General features: G+C 40.1%; 1 protein-coding gene across 1 annotated transcript in view; it reads right to left on the bottom strand.

Moving 5' to 3' along the window:
* Positions 1 to 20,080, bottom strand: part of LOC148425398 (integrin alpha-8-like) — a 49,505-nt gene that overhangs the window by 4,188 nt on the left and 25,237 nt on the right. Inside the window, exons 13-25 of the mRNA XM_088410258.1 lie at positions 19,139 to 19,336; positions 14,284 to 14,329; positions 14,073 to 14,180; positions 9,834 to 9,889; positions 9,306 to 9,463; positions 9,093 to 9,224; positions 8,878 to 8,945; positions 7,484 to 7,631; positions 6,111 to 6,203; positions 3,784 to 3,863; positions 3,352 to 3,432; positions 1,595 to 1,700; positions 611 to 769 (exon numbers count right to left, since the gene is read on the bottom strand). Of these exons, the coding sequence (XP_088266384.1) occupies positions 611 to 769; positions 1,595 to 1,700; positions 3,352 to 3,432; positions 3,784 to 3,863; positions 6,111 to 6,203; positions 7,484 to 7,631; positions 8,878 to 8,945; positions 9,093 to 9,224; positions 9,306 to 9,463; positions 9,834 to 9,889; positions 14,073 to 14,180; positions 14,284 to 14,329; positions 19,139 to 19,336 (1,433 nt within the window). The remainder of the gene's footprint in view (positions 1 to 610; positions 770 to 1,594; positions 1,701 to 3,351; positions 3,433 to 3,783; positions 3,864 to 6,110; positions 6,204 to 7,483; positions 7,632 to 8,877; positions 8,946 to 9,092; positions 9,225 to 9,305; positions 9,464 to 9,833; positions 9,890 to 14,072; positions 14,181 to 14,283; positions 14,330 to 19,138; positions 19,337 to 20,080) is intronic.

The following is a 20,080-nucleotide window of genomic DNA, read 5'->3' as shown; positions in this document are numbered from 1 at the left end:
TTACTGACCTCATAATAGCTAACAAGTATCTCTTATGTCTCAAGTTTACACATGAAAGATTGTTGAAGCATAGTCTGTAATTGACTTAAATGCACTATTACACGTGTAATGTAAATATAACATTATACATATATATATATATATATATATATATATATATATATATATATATATATATATATATATATATATATATATATATATATATATATGACAACTCAACTGCGTCAATGCTAATTGTGATTGCTAACTGGTTAGCATAAGCAAATATGTAGGTTTCTAAAAATTCATATGTATCGAATATAATAAATAATGACTATTTAAACCCACTGACATCAACCTTAGTAATTTATATACAAAAAGGAGGAGGGAGGGGATAACTTGATTGTTCAATGGAATAATCAATAGTAAAACTGATTTTACAAAGATTAGATAGTGACAGCCATACAACTAATGGAACAAACTAAACTTAATACAAGGCATTGTTGTTGTATTTTTTCAACTATATTGTTTACTATTGTATACACAAAACTGTTATTTGTTTACATATGTACTGTATGTGTTTGTATGTATATGCAGTGGCCGTCGAATGTGCATACTTTAATCTTACCTGCAGCCCAAGTGGGTTGAGGCTGTTATTTGTCCGACAGCTTACGGGCCCATCAGTTGTAATCTCCATTGCATACAGCAGGTTCTCGTCACGGAAGCGGGAAGGCCAGCCGACCTCAACCCCAGCTTCCCGAATACTACTGGGACCCGAGTTATGGAGCTGGAGACGTTAGAAGTGGTCGAGAAGTTAGTCGTTTTATTGCCGTGGGCCTCAAGTGACCATCTGCTATAATTGGGTTATCATAACTGTGGCGTGATGACACGGGCCACCTGGGCTTTTGGCTACACATTGCAACACTTAATAGGCCTTCACTCAATGGGGTCTCAAAGACAGATACAAGACAAAATACAGATTCGGCCCATGCTTGGCATTGGGGAACGAATTCGGAGCTTAAATGAACCATCAATTCAACAAAGCCACCTTCCCACTCACTCACACATTCTCGCATGGGCACACACGGTCATTAACAGTGAGGTAAGTCATCCAAACAGGACATGATCCTGGTGCTGCGGGGCAAGAATTCTGGCGCAAGGAGCAAAAAAAAAAAAGGGGGGGGGGGGGCTGGTGGGGGTGGGACTGTCCTTTTTAAGTAGAAGCAGCTGCCAAGCGGGAAAAGTACCGCCAATGAAAATCATTATCAGCTGCAGGAACGGCCAGACGCTGCAGTGCTCTAGTTCAATGAAGCAGTGGGCCCTTTAAAACCCAAAGACATCACATGTACAGCACATGGACGCACACCCTCATTGTAAACTGTCGCCAGTTTGTCTGCCATCCTCCCTCCTATCTGTAGTCTCTACCTCGTTTTGACCTTGTTTTTCATCTTGCTAATTATCCCATGTGGAAAAATCACGTTCGCCTCCCTGCTTTCACAGCATTCATTAAACCTCAGATCATCTTTGAACTGAGTATATTTGGATTCTCGTTTTACTATTTTGAAAGTTGCATTCCTGTCGCAACCTAGGTTAGGTTGCTGCATCTGTTTACCTCATAGATGTGCGTCACCTGTGGACCAACATCATCTTCTCGGGCGGGTTTCTCTTTGGGCTCCCAGTGTGGGAATGGCAGCACCACCTGAAAGGGATGAGACACCCTGTGGAGGCCAGAACACGCATGACTCAGTGAGGGAGAAAGAGCTCATGAAGAAACAGTTACATGACTTTAGATTTGCCTATCGGAGCGGATATTGGTTTCAGCATGTCTGGGTTGAGTTGGGCCTTCTTTTACGGCGGATTTTTAATGGTTGACTATTGTCATGTAATTGCCGTGTACTGGAGCCAGAGTTAAATCACACAACTTGCGTATAATTAAAGTAAACTGTAGTCAGAGCTGGTCACATTTAAATATGCTGTGTTGTGTTTTCAAGATGACAATAAATATAAAACAAGCACAGTCAGACGGTGCAGATTTTTGCCAGGACGTAAACAGTTGTCACCTACAAAATCTAACTATTGCGTGAAATGTTTACATATGGTTCTTTTTGAATTAGAACAAATTCTGGATCCACACAAAACATTTACCACTCTTAAGCTATTCGGATCTCACATAAGCACAACAAATTACAACCTGATTGAACCGTCTTTGAAAGGGATATAAACAGTTGAGCACATGTTAAACAGGATTTTCCGTGTTACATTTAACACACTGCCAAAACGTGCAATCTGGATCGGATCTGGATGAACTTGGATGAAAAAATGTTTTTTTTTTTTTTTAACCTTACATAAAAGTAAGCATTTGACCATATTTGCTCATATAGAAAATGATACAGTATATGAAGTTCAAAATACATACAGTTTTAAAATCATGTGCTTCATTTCAAGCTCTTTAACTCTTGAAAATTCACAGCTGTGAAGTGAAAGTCATTTCAGGTCATGATACATCATCTAAATCTTAAGATGACAGAAGGTGCCTACTTTGAAGAATCTTGATTATAAAACAGGATTGATGAACTTTTTGTTTTTGGTTTCCAAAGTAATTCCATCAGCACTTTTTTATCCTTTAAACGATTCAAGTCATATTATACCATTGAGTACATATCCTAAATAATGATTAAAAAAATAGATAAAAAATAGAGGCAAGGATCTCCAGCTTTTTGACAGCTTTACTGGGATGTGCTACAGTTAACCTGCTCTACTAAATAATGATTAAAAAAATAGATAAAAAATAGAGGCAAGGATCTCCAGCTTTTTGACAGCTTTACTGGGATGTGCTACAGTTAACCTGCTCTACTGTCATGGCCACCAGTAACATTAAATGGGAAATGAAAGTAGAGACCATAAGGCGGTTGTGTACGAAAGAAATCCCAAAATGGACATCTCTGTTGAAAATTTGTATTTTTGTCAACCCAATACTAATCTTCGTGACATACGCCTGGTTTTGTAATAACACATCATATATGTAAAAACAAAAAGTTTGCTGTCCAGTCCGTGACAAAGAACGGTGCTCTCCCAAACTTTAAACGGATGCACGATGGCAGCTGACAACACTTATTGTTGCGGGTTGTTTTTTTTTTTTTTTCGGATTCAACTGATGAGAGCAAATAGATTTGGAGTTTACAGAGTTTGCATGTTTTGTACGCATATCAGTGTGCATGCCCAGAGCTCACAAACCCATGTGCAGATGATTACAGCAGATGTTTTTTTTTTTTTTTTTTTTTTTTTTTAATAATGCACATTATTCTTTGGAGGAAAAAACAAGACCGAAAAAGCTCCAAGCACACACAGAAAAAAAATGCAAGGACTCACCCTCGTAAATCAATTTGAGCTTTGGCAACGATGGCTAGATTCAGGCTGACTGGGTTGCTATCAGGGTTGTCTTTGTTGGAGCTGTGTGGGGGGTAAATAGTCACAGTGGGTGTTAAGGAAATAAAACCCAGAACCCCCCATGCTGTAAAACTGTGACCTAGTATAAGTGACAGGAATGTCTTGGACGATCATTGTATTCTGTCATCGTGTATAACTAATGTGAATTTCTATGGCATTGGGCCTTTCCCATAGTCAACTGTCTGTGTGTGATAAATGATGATATTTACACAAAAGCTACACATTGAATGTGTGGACAGCTTTTTCTTAGTCTAACATGTACTTCGACAAACATCCTTTTGTCCAGTATTGAATGTATTTAAAGTGCACCGGTGATGGGTTATGGATGTGCGTCACTCATGGTAGGTGTGTTACCTGTGGATCTGTAGCTCGAAGCTAATCTTTGGACCAGCATCTTCAAGCCTTTGGACAGAAAACCGCAAACCAACAGACAGCTGCGGAGAATAGAAAAAAGTCCGTTTAAGAGAGTTAAGAAGAAAGGCATTGGATGTGTCCATTTAAAAGCCACATGATAGTCCGGTGTCCATTAATGGGAAAGGAAAGGGCCAATTAACTAGGTCATTCTTTTGTTATTATTTAAGAAGAAGATCCAGTTTGTACTTTGTAGTGTTGACAAGACGCACACTAAGATGCTTGTGAATCCCCGATGCCCTCTAATGCAAAACACATGCGAGCGTGCGCTCATTGTGAAAATACCCAACAGTGTACGTACACATATGCACGTGAGCCCTGCACTGGACATCAAGCCTGACATATGGTCACGAAAATGACAGCAAGCAGACTAAAAGAAGAAGCCCCATGGGGGCATGGAGATTTGAGGCCGTCGATATGGAACGCATTAGTGAGGCTGGAGGAGAAGAACCAGGCGCTGAAGATCCAAAGAGGGCAAGCGGGTATGCATCGGTCAAAGCGAAGACGTCACACGGGTCCGAGCTAAAAGCGGCTGTTAAATCTTTACCGTTGTCGTTTTATTCCTCGGAGGCGGAGCATCTGTTGTCAGCATCCAAAAAGCTCATTTTAGGTGCCTTAAAATATGTTGCTCCCTTCGGTGCTTGAGAAATTGCACAAGGTCATTTTAATGCTTGTATATGGCTCAAGATGTACCACATTAAAGCTAATTATTTTGGTTAAAATGCTGACTGGGTGACTGAGGTGGGATGTTGACAGCAAAAATAATTATTAAGAATAATACATATTTACAAAACCTCACAACAAATGAAACCATAAACCTGTTTTTTAGAGAGGAATGTTTGCAGTGAACTATAAAGGGATAAGTAGACAACCACTATCAAATTATATCCATTATCCTAGCAAAGCCCTTCTGGATTTTTTATGTATTCCAATATATTATGACTAAATAGTTTATTAGACTTTAATAATTAGAAATGAGACTAGTGCTACTTACTAAGTAGAAGAGAAAACATAACCTTATTCTATAGTGGGAAAGACAAAATTTAGTCCAACATTTCTTAAAACTCCTCAAAACTGTATGACAAAAACATTTTGGTGTTATGTAGACATCTAAAAAATCTACTTGAGCAAGAATGACTAGGTTTCGTTCTGTTAATGTGAGGAAAGTTGAATAATCAATTATCTTACTGATGTTTTCGCAGCGCAGTAAAGTGGCCAACAACTATTTTGATTGCAGACTTTGTTTCACATAAAGAAACAAAATAGATTGGCTAATAAAACATAACAATAAAAATATACCACTATTGCACTGAATTTTTATTCTTTTGTCCTGTCCCCAAGTCATATATTCAACCCAAACCTTGAACTGGTCTACAATCTAATCAGATCAGATACAGGAGCTGCAAGTTTGCACATTAGCAATAAATCTATATCTACTATCGTAGTTGTTCTTGTTCTGCACTGTCGCTCATGTAATGGATAGCTTTACATTGTGCAGGTATACGCAATGTTGCGGCCATTGTGTGTTTCTAATTCATTTTAATGAAAAGGTCTACTTTTTGGTTATTACGTTTGCATTTCATCGCACTAATTCAAACTTCCTATTGCCCTTTTTTGGTGATTTGCTACTGTGACATGAAGCAGAAGGAACGACTGAACTCCAGTGATGACAAGACTTTATAGGCAAGCATGTGCATGGGGGTGCATGCAAGTATGTTCGGCACAAGCATGTGGATTCCTGAGAATCAAGAGGGGGCAAGCGGAGAGTTAATAACTCTCATCTGGACGGCTGGGCCGCACCCCCACACATATATATACACACACATTTTGCAGACCTCTTTCTTCCCCAAGCAGTGTAACATGACCACATACAGTAATTGATTTCTAACAATGCCAGGTGTCACATTGCCGTTGACACCTTCACTAAGATTCTACACCTTGACACCCACACATGCTAATGTGCATATATTCATGCAGGAAATGAAGATCCGCTATTTTACAAAGCCACGGCTCCCTGCATGTGTCAGTCATCAAGGAGGTAACTGAAACTCGCAGGTATGCAGGACGATCAGTTGGCGTGTGAGCGGAGTCAAGGTGAATGAAATTTTGTGGAATGGAATGAGGGTCAAGGAGATGATCGCGAACCATTGGAAACAATCAATCAGTCTGCATTAAAGCTGAGGAGATGCAGGACCGGCTTTTCGGGGACAGTCCACAAAAGGTGTTGGAGGCAAAAGAGCTTGATGGATTTCGAGAGTGCATCCACTCACCTCAGTTTGGGCCACCATGGGATTGCCCAGGTCACACACCACAAGCCTGGAGTCATTCACCATCTTGTATTCGCAATTCAGCTGAGCCAGAGACTGAAGGAAAAAGAAAAAACACCACAAAAAGGGAGTTGGGAGATTTAGTAGAGTGGTATACAGGGTATGAGGTGACGTTTAGGCCATAAATTGCATTTAACTCTACATACATGAAAATAAAACCCCTTGTTACACTAAAGCCCCCAAACCCTTTCATATTCACACCGAAAAACCTTTGCCCCAAAAAATCATATGCAATTTTTTTGTACTCACTTTTTTTTTACGCGCAAAAAATTCTCACACATTAAAAAAGCTGTCATACACTTTATAACAAAGACATACCTCTAACATCAACAGAAAATTACTCATACTAATAAATAAATCAAACACACACAAAAAAAAACAAAGACACCTAAAAACATGCATTCAAAAACATTTCAGACCAAGAATTTTTTCCACAAAAATCATATTAACACAAAAAACCCTCTCACAAAAAACTCATATGGACCCAAACATTTTCTCTCACACCCCCAAAACTCATACTTACACAAAACCTAACATGCACCCCAAAAAGCGCACATTGGGTTACACCCAAAAAATAACTACAACACTGTAAAACACAGGCCCAAATATTTTTTATTCACCAAAACCCTCTCACCACCACACCTCTCACACACAGCATGAAAAACAATATTTTTCCCTTTAACAATTCTTTTTTGTCTAAGAGTGACATTATTTGCAAGAGAGAGTCAAAAATGATGTGAGAGTTCACTCAAAACTGAAAACAAGAGTGACTGCTATTTTTGGGAGGGGTGAGCATAAGTGTTTTTAGTGTATGTGAGAGTTTGTGGCCTATGAGGCACCTTATCGACAGGAGGCAAGGGAACAAAAAGGGAGGGAAACATCATCAAACAGCGGGTAGGGGGCAAAAAGAGGAGGTGGAAAGAAGGATGTGATGAATACTCTGACAGTAACAACCTCATCCATCATGCAGCTCCATTCCACTCATTAGTGTAGACACGCACACACACGCATACACAAAAGTAAACACGCCTACACAGGGCAGTTGACCCTGTCGATTTCTGGGGGCCGCTAATGCCACTTGGGTATCATAAAAGGAAGCTTTCTGGGTCTTTGCCAGCGAAACATAAACAGCTGATAGTGCCGCCTTAATCAGGCCAAACAAACCTGGTCACGACATAACAGGAAGTGACGTCACACTGTAACTGTGGGACAATTGCTTCATGGTGAGGATTGTATTTTAAGAATATCAGCGTGGGTAGACAGATCTTTGATTTAGTGTATATGTGCGTGTGTGTCAAATGTGTTATTCATTTCACCTCAACTCTTCTCTCCACGCCAATGTAGTCAGCTTCCGATGGGATCAGTACATGTAGCTCCGTCTCGTAGGCTCCTTCTCCTCGGTTTGCTGCAGTTATGGTTAGCATCACCAAATTGTCATCGCCGATCACTAATTCGGAGTGGTCCCTGTGGAGGAATGGAAGGGTATTTTTGGCCATGTATGCAGGCTTGAGGCTAGCCTTAACTCATTCACTACCATTGATGACTACAGATGCAAAGTCAACTCATTCACTGCCGCTAATGGCTAAAGATGTCAAAAATCCATTTTAACTGGGCCTGCAGTGAATGGGTTAATAATTTGATAAGGCCATGCCCATTATGAATCATCGCAATTCCTGATTTTACATTTCAAGATCTAAGCATTTTCTTTAAAAATAAAACAGTGTATTCTCCAATATTTTAGTCTTAACCAACTTCTATTTAATCTTAACCATGATTTAAAGACATTTTGCATATGGATGCATTAATATTTGACTGTACTGAAGGGGTGAAACAACGTGATTGGCTAAGAACGATCTGCTTTTTCATGTTGATAACATTTTCATATTCCCATTGTGAACAATGTTTTTTTATACTCCAGGTTGGAAAAGATATAGACCATTAATCCTTGTGTGGTACTTATTTTGATCAGTCCTTTTATTATATAGGAATTTTACAACAAAGGGAAAGCATTGAAAGAAGACTGTAGGGAGCTGAAGTATTTCAACATGACATGACCATTAGGTATCACACTACCAGGAGTGTGCCATCCCTTGGCTAAAATACTGCGAGAATGATCAAAATACTGCACGAGGGTTAAAAATACTTACGTATGTGTGGCCCACGTTTAAGAACAAGAATGATCTACAATCCAACACCCAAAAAACCCAGTTTGGATCTATGACTTGGGTCCAATTTGGCCCAACTTTCTAGGGTGTATTCACGCAAAAAAAAAAAAAATAATGGATCATTTTCATGAAACATAAATGTGGATAAGTGGCTCTAGAAAATGGATAGATAGATGGATAGACTGAGAAAGTTTGGTGCGCCAAACTGACCCTAGTAGCTGGTCAGTCCCTTATTGACCTAAACTGGGTTATTTTTACCTAAATGTCTTAAAAGTGAAGCATTTGCGGATTTAAATGTCCTTGACCTCAGCTTGTATATGTCATTCAGTAGTAGGCGACAGGATGTTTGTATAATGTTGCCATGGATGTGCTGTCTGGAAGCACCGCAGAGAGAAAGCTGGTTCCCACATACATGCCCCATATGGTAGACTCAACGACAATGCGCAACTATGATGTGAACCTTTTTCATTGTTTGAGGACTGACAGAGTTTTGGGCTTGGGTTTGTCTCTTTCTGACTAGTGTTTTGTTGTTGTTGACGTCTTACATGCTGGCAGTGAGCTGAAGGTCCGGGACGCAAATATTGTCGTCGCCGCAGTCCAGGAGAATATAGGCCTGAGAGGGAGAGCATCGTTATGAAGAAATAAATGCACTACGTTGGATGCAACCCAGTAAATCTCTATCAGGATCCAATAAAATTATTTTGAATATTAAAATGTTATAAAATGTGTTAAAAAGCACTGCTGTTGTGTTCATACATACATGCTCTTGCAGAAAGGTGCTGCTGTAGTAGTTGAGGACCGGTGGGAGCGTCTGGCCCTGAGTGGGAGGAGCCAAGCTATAGTTGAGAGCCAATGTGATGGGAGTTAATTTGTCTCGGAACTCATCTTCCTCCTGTGACACATAAAAAAAAAAAAAAAGTGAAACTTGGAGAGACAAGGTGGTCTGAAAGTGCCTCTAGTGGGCTCTGCTCACTTTTAGGTAAATGCCATAGTTGAGGCAGGCCTGTGGATGGTCGTGGCCCAGCGTTAGGAGTCCGGTAAGCTGAGCCTGCTGGTTATCCAAGAAGAGGACTCGCTTCACGCCCCCTCGGACACCTTTCAACCAATCCAAATGCAGCTCCGCTCTCAGTACTGAGGAGCATGTGATTGTGATGGATGCAGGAATTGATTTAGTACTTTGGTTCAAAAAGTAAAATGCATATACAGGGGAGTGCAAAAGTAGGTATACTTTTGTGTCATAGTTAAATTGCCAATGTAACTGTCAATTGTAAAAGGACAACTATTTGTTACAATAAAAATGGTTTATCAAGTGAAAATGATCAAATATAATGTCACTAGACTTTAATTCTACTTCTTTTTCTCATATAATTAAGCATCATTTCATTCAAACTGTAAACCTAGTTTCGCACCCCTCTGTATAATCCTTTTTTAAATGGGTAACAGTGATGAAATGCAACATGTATAAAATCTGAATGGTACAGACGAGTCCAAATGTGCTTACCCACAGAACTGGGGATGCCCACACCACTCACTTCTGCACACACGTCCACTCTCAGACTGCAAGATAAATGATGCAGAGTTAATGTTGCGTATAGTTCTCAATGCGGACAAGCTAATGGACTTAATCCAGGTAATTTATTTTGTGGGGCGGTGAATTCCACGGGGAGCATTTCTTTAGACAAACAGACATGGGAGCCTGGGCAACTGTACAGCATTTCCTCTATTTATGTGTTTGTCGATACGTGTGTATGTGGGTGTGTGTGTGCGTTATCGCCTTTTGAAATCAAGGAAACAGTAAAGTGAGCTCCACATTAGGGGCTGCTAATGTCCCGTAATGTAAGGAAGCGTGGGGATACTCTTGAATTAAAACTGCTCAACACGAGGCACAGTTTGTTTAGTTTCACTTCAACATCTCTAATGATGTACTGAGCTCATGTGAGTTGACTCCAAATTCAGCAATTATGAGCTGGATTTCCCGAATGTAATAAATGTGTATAACGCAGATGCTTTAATGCGTGTGGTAAAACACGACCCTTTAAACAAAAAACACCCCGCAGTTATTTTGATTTATCCAGCTGTTTTTTTTTAAGTATTGCAAGTGTTTTATATTGTATGCGCAGTATCTGGGTGGGTGTGCGCCAATGTGATTCATATGCAATATGTGTGTGGCATATCGTACGACATATGGGTATGCAGCAAACAGCCTTAGCGCTTTCTTAGTCATGACTGCAGAGAATATGGAATTGTTCCCAAAAACACGTGTGATTTATGACCAAACACATTGTTATTATTAGACATGTTTACTGTAACTCCCCCTCCCCAAGTTATATATTTAATGGGTGAGAACCTTTAAGACATTTTACACCACAGCTTCATTCTCAATCCATCATCCATGGCCTATCTCCTCTTGTAAAATATCAGATAAGCCACTTTTTTTTTTTTAAATACTGTGACCGATATTTGTCTAACCTCAATCTGTTTTGCCTTTACAAGAACAGCGAGTAACAGGCACTGTCACTAGGGGATGCATGCTTATAAGCATAAAAAAGCTAAATATGAAACACTTGATTGGATCCATTTTTGCAAACTTATTTAAAAAAAAAAATCAAGTGGAATGCATTGTTTGCATATTGAGAAAAAAAAGGGGGTTCGGTTTCTGGATTTTCAGTGGTGAGACCACAAACTACTTAAAAAAAGTGTTAGAGTCAACAGCATTATAATAGCCTGTTCATTTGACAATGTGTTTTGAATAAATATAAATACTAAATGTATCAGTGATTTAAGCTCTTTTTTAACTTTATGACTTGAGCTGAAGTTCCCATAATAATGAGTAATGCAAAGCAAATTTACAATCTGTTTTGGTACATACTGTAATCACATGATGTAATCGTAAAATCCAATAGAAAAGGCAGGCTCCAGCAGCTCAACTGCGACTCTAAATGATTGTCTTTCAAGCCTTGTGATTGGTTAATTGATGAGTAAAGTCAAGATTGCCAAGACAGATCTTGCTGTGTTTTTACAAATTAAGAGCAAACGATTGGAGCGATTTATATTTAAATTGCATTAACGTGACTCCTTTGTAAAATGTTCTAAAGCTTTATTTTGTTACGTTTCATAGGTTACAGATGCACAATGGCATTGACATTACTGTCTCCAGAAATCAGAGATGATGTTACATCATCTATCTTCCAGAATGGCTAAATAAAGCACATCTACAAATGGCGAAAATACATTGCCAATAAAATATGAGGTCACCTTTAATGACATACTAATGGGAGGCCTCAGCTTGATTGAGTCTCGAATATATTTTTGAGGCTGCCGCCTCAACATGTACCTTTGCATATGATAACATATACCAAAGGAAAATATCTGGCACAAACGAAATTGTTAACAAGCTAAACGCATACAAGGCAGCACTGTATAACATGCTGAAGATAAGAACTAACCTTAGCTAGCATGTTTTCCATAGTCACAAGTCATTGAATCAACAAACAAACTAATGTTGGGCATATTATCATGAATGACAACATCATTACAAAGAAAGTACAACTTACAAACGCTCGTGGGTCAGATTTCACAGAAAGACAGAACGACGTGTGTGTCACCGACAGTGACTGCTCTCAACTCAGGCCACACCGTCCTTCCTCACACCCAAAATGTAATATCAACAGTGCCCAGAGGCGGCGCCAGAAAACAAAGATCAAGCAAACAAAAGGATGAACTAAATCAATTCCAAAACATCATTATTTAGGGTGTGGCCCATGCAGCCCGGTACCAGTTGATCCACAAACTGGTGCAGGGCTGTGGACTGGCGGTTGGGGACCCATACTCTAGGCCACTCCTCCCGGCTGATGTCCAAGACACTATTACAATCATTTGCCGTTTAGCTGTCTGTGTAGCATTATTTTGTATCATTTTCACTCCTGGCATTTATTAAATTGACAGCTAATTTGCTGTTCAAAGGTAGATATGCTCTGCCGTAACTGCTTTTTGCCATTCCAGCAAGACCTCTGTGAAGAGTATTCAGTCACACAAATTAATTCTGGTCCTTCATGATTAGCTTAAGAGTTAGCGAGGCTAGTTTTTTGTCTTTCCCTCTTTTAATCATTCCTCATGGTCATTTTATAAAAATGATACTCGTAAGAAATGCAGTTTATTCATCGGCCGATTGTTTCTCTGACCGAATCATTTACAGGGAGGAGTAGCCAGCTAAAGCCCGTTGTTAAATGATCTGCTGCTGACTACCCTTCTGTGACCGACATTAGCAGCCAAGCAAATCCTCCTGGACTTCCATTTCAGGCAAAGCTGTTTTTTCTTCTTTGTCATCCATCGTTTTATTAAATTAACTAATCCTTAGAGGTTGCACTGAATTTTCCCTTGGTGACTGACTATGAAAAACTCGCTGAATTTCTTTGCCTAGTAAAATTGCCTGTCTTTGCCTATTGTTACAAGTCATGACACAAACCGGGTCTGCCATCGCTACAAACGTTCACCCCTTGACCCATGGGCGCCTCCCTTATGGCGTCACTTAATTCTATGTGCCGTTGTTTGATCCTACGTGTGTGTGTGTGTGTGTGTGTGTGTGTGTGTGTGTGTGTCATGGCATATCTGGTTCCATACCCACGAACCAGCTTCAGGCCTGTTTATTTGAATTAACTGAGTATTATTATGACACAGCTCCATAGTTTAGTGCTTTTTGTCAATCAGGCTCAAATCTCTGTTCCCGTCTTGGCCGCCGCCAACACTCACACGCCAGCGCACCGTGATGGCAGTGAGCCTAGCACACTTCTCTTGTCCAAACAGTCCCATTTCCACCCCTAATATGTTCAAACCAACGCTAGACGGAGGTGCGGCAGCGGGAGATTTTAGACTCAGGCTTCATTCAACTGTCCAAATTGACCCGCGGGAAAAAAAAATACATTGAAAATACGATTAAACGGCTTCAAATGAATTGAATCCCTAAAGGTGTATGAAATATAGCTTGCTATTGCATTGGAACCTGGCTGATGGCGTATATGTAAAAACAGAGTTCAAATAATTAGATGTGCGTGTATGGTTCTGTGTAAGCGTCAGGATTTTGGCCACCGATTCGGTATTCATTACAGCAGCAGCAGATCTCATTAGTAGCATGTTTGGTTAAGACTTTTATCCGTTTAGTTTTAAATCACCAGCATGTATGATAAAAATAATAAGAAAATATTTTTAAATTTTCCTTTCTTCAATCACAGGGGGTTTAATGGAGTTTTCCAGAAAGACAGATTGGAGGATTGTGATGATATTAGGCAAAGAGCTATACTGAAAAATTTGTATTGCTTTTGGTTGATTTTAAATACAGGCAGTAATCAGTTTATGGCAGAGCTTAATTTTTATGACATAACTCAAATTTGTACATAATTCACTATCCTTGTAAAATCATAATTACAGTGAATATTTGTTGTAACATTTTTATGGAGCTGAAGACAACTGACCTCAAAGTGTCCCTATCGAATCAAAACAAACAAAAACGGGGCTGACAAAGTGGTCATATTTTGGTGTGTATGTGCGTACTGTACATAGTGTGTGTCAGAGGTCTTGACAGAAAAATAATTTTTTGGCAGCCTATTAAAAGATATTTCATGGAATAAATTAATGCATAGACAAGATCGTGGTGTAGCAAAACATTAATTATGCATGTTTTCTTTTTCTTCTGGGTAATCTGTAATAGTCTCATATTTCGCATATGAATGCGTAGACATCTTACCAGGTGACCATTGTATCGGTGAGAGGCAGATGACATTGTCTGTCATCAGGATTCAGGATTCTGGGAGTTAGGATCATTTCTGCATCCACTGACACAACTGCTTGCGCCCTATACAAGACACACATTTATATGCCACAACACAATTGAATGGAGGCTATTTTGAGAGGTCAGCCTGCACTTTTAAAGAATCAAGGGCAAGGTCTTGCATTACCTGTACACTGACACCTCTCCGGCACCAAATGACCCCACGATCAAGTCTGCATGGGGGAGAGAAAAGGGCGGAGACGGTAAATAAGAATGTTTCAAAGAGGGCCACAGATGGGATTGATTTTAAGTCCTCAAACAATCTTCATCAACACACACTCCTCCTGTTTAATGCACAAGGACACAGTATGAGGTGCGGCTATCACTCCACTCTCGCTTTTTACCACCGACCCAGCTCAGACTAAATTCAGACACCCCCCCAAAAATGTGCAAGTGTATGTTTATATTTTGGCTACATCGTTCCGCATTATTAGGCAGCAACGCAACCCGCAAAACATAGCAACACAATCTCATTGTCAGCAGCTATTTGTTGTTTTTAAGGATTTTGGGACAAACGCCTAACTTTTAAGTATCTGTCGGATTTTAGAAGAATGCGGGTATTTAATGCGTGCGGTCAAGGAGACACATACCAATGAAAAACTCACATACACAGACTGATTAAAACAATCTGTCAATTGTAAAAAGAGGCACTTAATTGATACAAGCCACCAAAACCAGACACAGTCAAGCTAAGTTAACTTGATCCTGCAAAAGAAATCCCCATGGAGAGTCACAACTAATGAGAGTTCTATTTTCATATAGTCAATTAATCACTTGTGTTTTTACAGTTGGCCAATGCATTTTTTTGGGGCAGAAAGTGGGAAAACCAGGTTGGATGCTGTGATTGACAAATGATATTGCACTTGCAATCAAAATTTGGTTGACTTAATATATGCAAGAATATTACATATACAGATACAGTGGCTTTGTGGTTTGTGTGTCTGTATTTGAAACATGCAGTAAAAATCAACTTGTCAGTACAGTATTTCATGAATAGTTAACAGACACAAAATATGACTAGGGTTATTGTGTTAACAGGTAACAGATGAAAGCCCATCAAAAAGAGAACGTTCGCCAAGTGAAATGGCTGGGAGCTAGTAGTGCTGTCACCATTATCAACGTGTTATAACAAGTTTTAAACACATATTTGAGGACATTTTTTTTGTGGTGAAAAAAAAATAGTTATCATAACTGTCCTCCAAGCCCAAATGACATGAAAAAAAACTTGCCTATATAGTTTCATTGTACCCACGTCGTCATTCTTTGTGGTATGTGGGTGCGTGTCCTTACCAATGTATTTAAGAAAGTGACTAACGAAATTGGAAAGAGTCACATCTGTTTCGTCTTTGCCTGAAAGCACAGCATTAAACATTTAGGCCCAGTCCTTAGTCCCCCAGGGTGCTATGTGCCGCTATGTGTGGCTGTGACAAGAAAGGACCTCGAAATGTGACTGTTGTGGGGCATTTGGAGCTGTATGGAGAGGGAGCGGGCTCGTGGAAGCACAATGAAAGGCGGGGGAAGGGGGGATTGTGTACTTGGCCTTTAATAGGCTGCGATCTGTGAAAGCCATCAGGGGTAAGGTGTGTTTTTCACCAGATGCTGAGAGATTGAGGGAACCACCTTGCTCCTTAGTTTCTTGGTCCCTCTGGTTGCATTTGGGCTGTAGAAGGTGGAAACACCATCCTTGCAATTGCCAGGTATCTTTCCTTCAAACCGCTCTGTGATTTGAGGGTTAAATGGAAGCCTCATATTAAAACAATGGCTTACATTTCCGTCTATGTCGATCCTTTTGTACAAGTGCCCAAGGTTTTAACGGAGCTCTCTCTTGGTGACCAAAACTCTTGAGCTGATGGTGTCCACCTATTGCTAAGAAAGCATGAGCTCCGAGCAGAGTTTAGACAGACTGTCAAGCTGTCACTGAGAGGACGTGCTGACTGCAGGCAAAACTGCGGGGGACCCGCAGCGATGAGGTGAGGTCAAAAGTCAATGGCACTCAGTGGAAAAAAAGGTGGTTTCAGAGGAGATGCTCGGGATTTCTTCGTTCTTGGGTGTCTGTGTGGGATTGTAAGATATTCAGTGACTTATTTGTGCAAGTGCATTGGGAGATGGGTTTTCCATATGATTTGCAACATTATACGGTAATGAATAGCTGACAAATATTATTTCTGGAGTATTTTCCCTATCTGCGCTATTGTCGCAAGTTGAAAGAAGTTTGCAATAAATTTGGACTTGATGACAAACGTAACGGCCGCATAACACCACACACATTGATGAACACTGACGTGACTCTGTAAATCAGCCCGCCTGTGTGACTGGCAGGTAAACGTTGCCCATTTTTCACCTTTCACCCAAGATGCGGCGAAAAGGTATCCACAGGGAATCTGAGTGTGATTCAGTGGCTGACCCTCAACCCGTGTTCCTGCAAGCGCTACAACACATTTAATGAAATATTGTCTCCGTGTTTTCAGTCAAAGGCTTTTACACACTGGGGTGCTTTTTTTATTGAAACATTGTGTTTCTAGAGCAAGCAACACAGCAACATGTGTACTTTGTAGCTTTAAACGTCAAATGAGGAAGAGAGTTTGGACAAAGGAGCAGACAGGACAGGGACGTTGGAAAAGAAGAATGTCTTAGCACACAAAAAAAATGCAACATAAGCAAAACTAAGATTAGACTCAGAGACAAAACTCGTAAAAAGAAACTTAACTAGAAACTAGAAAGATAGTTTGACAAGACAGCTTGACATTCTGACAATGTGTCACTGAGAACTTACATACAGCATCCATACTTTCAAATACCAAATCTAAATGACACAATAGGTAAACTAACAAACCATAGCAACTGCACATTGAAAATACATCAAGGAACAAACCAGTCTCAACAGTAAATACATACAAGCCCTAGTACGTCAAAGGAAATGACTACATAAAATGACAAAAAAGTCAAAATTACAAATACATGACCACAGCAAGGTGACTAGATTAGCGTCTAGTCGCCAATGAGGCAATGCCAGGCCGGGCGCGGATGACCCCAGGGAAAAGGATTTGTTTTTGCCATGTGAAGTGTAACTATGACAAAATATGTTGTCATCTTTTTTTCAAGCACTTAGATGTACTTGGTTTTTTTCTGATTCGGCATATCTTTAACCTGAATAAATGCTGTAAAAAAATAGTTAACAGCTTTTGAAGGTCAGTTACAGTTTTAGGTATACTTTTTTACACACCTTTTATAGGTAATAATCTTATTTATGGCGTATTGGAGGGGTTGCAAAATGTTTTCTCTTTTTTAGGGGGAGGGTGCAAGTAAAATTGAGAAGCACTGTTGTAATGTGACTTCTACGGAACTGCAGATGAAAACTAGCTTACTTACATACATGATTAATATGCACTTTTCCCTTTAAATATATGTTACAAATTACAGCTGAAAATGGCAAAACAAGCTTTGTATCCTTTTTTTTAGTGTCCTAATCATCTTGAAATCATTTTTATTTTAACTATTTTTTTTTTTTTTAGTATTTATGCATTCTTAGTCGTTTCAATACATTTTTTATCTCTTTTGCATCCGAATGTCAGCGATTGGATTTGTCAAACTTTTTAGGTGTTGTGTCTTTGCTTGTGTAAAGCCCATTGCATTGCCTTGTGTTTGCAGTGTGCTATATAAATAAACATGCCTTGCCTATATTTTTCCCACTACCCTCAGTTTCCTACTGAAAGCAGTCAAATAAAAACAAATGTAAACGACACCGCCCTCAATTGGAGCTAAAAGCAGCTCCAATGAACATTAATAGCGACACGCAGGCCTCCTGGTTCCCTCATAAGGTTGATCAAACATTTTTGCATCCTTTGAACAGTGTGACTTTACTAGCCTGCAAACGACTTACCATGAGTGTGTGCCTCACTTCCGTCTAGCGACGCCTTAATGACAGGCGACACGCTTAAAGGGCACATGCCACCCAGCGCCTCAAACCAACTTCCTGCTGCACCAAAATTTCAACCTGTTACCCTTGTATTTTGCATTTACCGCACAGTCTTTTTAATTGCAAGATTTCTAATTAGCAGTTACGCTACAGTAAGTCTCGCACTGACAAGGTACCGGAAAACACACCCTAGACCGCTAATGAAACGAATCAAAAGCCACTCAACATCCGTGTGTTCAGGCATAGAAATGTCCATCGCTATGGCCACATGCACACAAAAAGGGGAAGGGGTGGTGCAAGTAAAGAAAAGGTAAAGTTAATTGTGATCTTATCCTTGGAGTAGGGTGGTTCCAAATTGAGGAGAAAATGAGCTAGTAAAACAGTGATTTTATAGCCCTGCTTTGTTTTAATGGCTTATATTCCCTCAGATGTAAACAAGTGTGTATACAAACTGCTTTACACGTAAAGAGGTCTACTTTTCAATTCGATTAAATGGCAGAGGTTTGTACTTAATGTGAAAGCGGTGATTCAATTAGGCCCTGCTTTAATGACTAAACCTTATTGGAGAAATGCATTACGTGGAGGGATGGAGTGGGTGATGGGGGATGTATAGGAAGGAAAAATGGATAGATAGATAAATAGATAGACAGACAGACAGACAGACAGACAGACAGACAGACAGACAGACAGACAGACAGATAGATAGATAGATAGATAGATAGATAGATAGATAGATAGATAGATAGATAGATAGATAGATAGATAGATAGATAGATAGATAGATAAACTCCAAGTAAAGAATGGGTTGGGTTCATTGGCACAGCTCCTTGGCAGCCGTCCTTGTAAATGATGACTTTAGCAGAGCGAGCCGAGGGAGGCAACAAAGGAGAACATGGCAAAAGGAGGACGGATGAAATGTAGAGGTCAGGAATGAAGAGGAGGGAGGATGTAATAGGAGCAGCTGGAAACCAAAGGGAAAGGGAGGGATTTGCAACTTTAAGGGGGAATTTTGATGATACAAACACAGACAGCACGCAGAGCCAGACTGGCCAGGTTATGTTTTTACCTGGGTACTGGTTGTGGTCCAGGTCCTGGCCTCCTCGTAGGGTGAACCCAAAACCAGGCAGGCCGCCGGCAGGGTCGGAGGACGCTTTTAGCTCTTGGCTCAGGGTCAGGCCACGCGTCGTTGCATCTCTGTGTCCATTGAAGATCAATACACGTCCGCCGCGATCCTCTCCGCCAAACGGACAGCCCACTGCCACGTCTGAGAGATGACACACATGCATATGGTAGAGACATCAGCACGGTTCCGGTCCCTTTGAGAGCAAAGCAGGGGAAAACATTCCCAGCGACCTTCGTCTACCTGCCCCCATGACGATATGAGTAAGCTCTTCAGCATCCTTTCAAATCACTGCCATTGGTTTAGCTATTAATTATGTCTTTCTTTGACATATTTTGGCCATCACAGGTATCTCTGTATTTGAGCCAGCTTGGATGTTGAAATCTAATCCCAACTGTCTCATAAGAATTTGACAGAAATCAAAAATGCAAGTGCTTTTCCATGGCACGTCACTGAAGGGCTAAACTGCAACTAATTCGACAAACAAGGAGCACACACCGCTGAGAACAAATGACATTATATTTTATAGAGAAATAACTGAGAAATGTAAAGCTATGGCAAAAATCAAAACAACTCAAATGACACTAGCATCAGTTGGCTATTAGCAGCCAGTGCCTGTTGAAGCTAATAGCAGCGTGCGTTAAATTAGGTTGTTACGGCATCATTTTCAATTAAAGAAGGGATCGGGCTGAACCATTGTCCAAGTCCATCCTTGTTTACATACAGGAATGTGGTCATAGGCGAGCGCTCATAATTTTGAGGCTGATGTGCGAACCACTCATCCATCGTGCCATCACGTGCTATTGATTTGACTAAAGTACTATTGTTAATTAAATGATAATGGCTTCTTGTGGCTCTTTTATCACACAATGCAATCAAAGTGTAAAT

This window comes from Hippichthys cyanospilos, chromosome 3 (assembly GCF_059441005.1).
Source record: "Hippichthys cyanospilos isolate Australia breed blue-spotted pipefish chromosome 3, RoL_Hcya_1.0, whole genome shotgun sequence".
In the NCBI taxonomy this organism is placed as follows: Eukaryota; Metazoa; Chordata; class Actinopteri; order Syngnathiformes; family Syngnathidae; genus Hippichthys; species Hippichthys cyanospilos.
The sequence above is the reverse complement of the archived record's forward strand: the minus strand, read 5'-3'. Positions and strand labels throughout refer to the sequence as shown.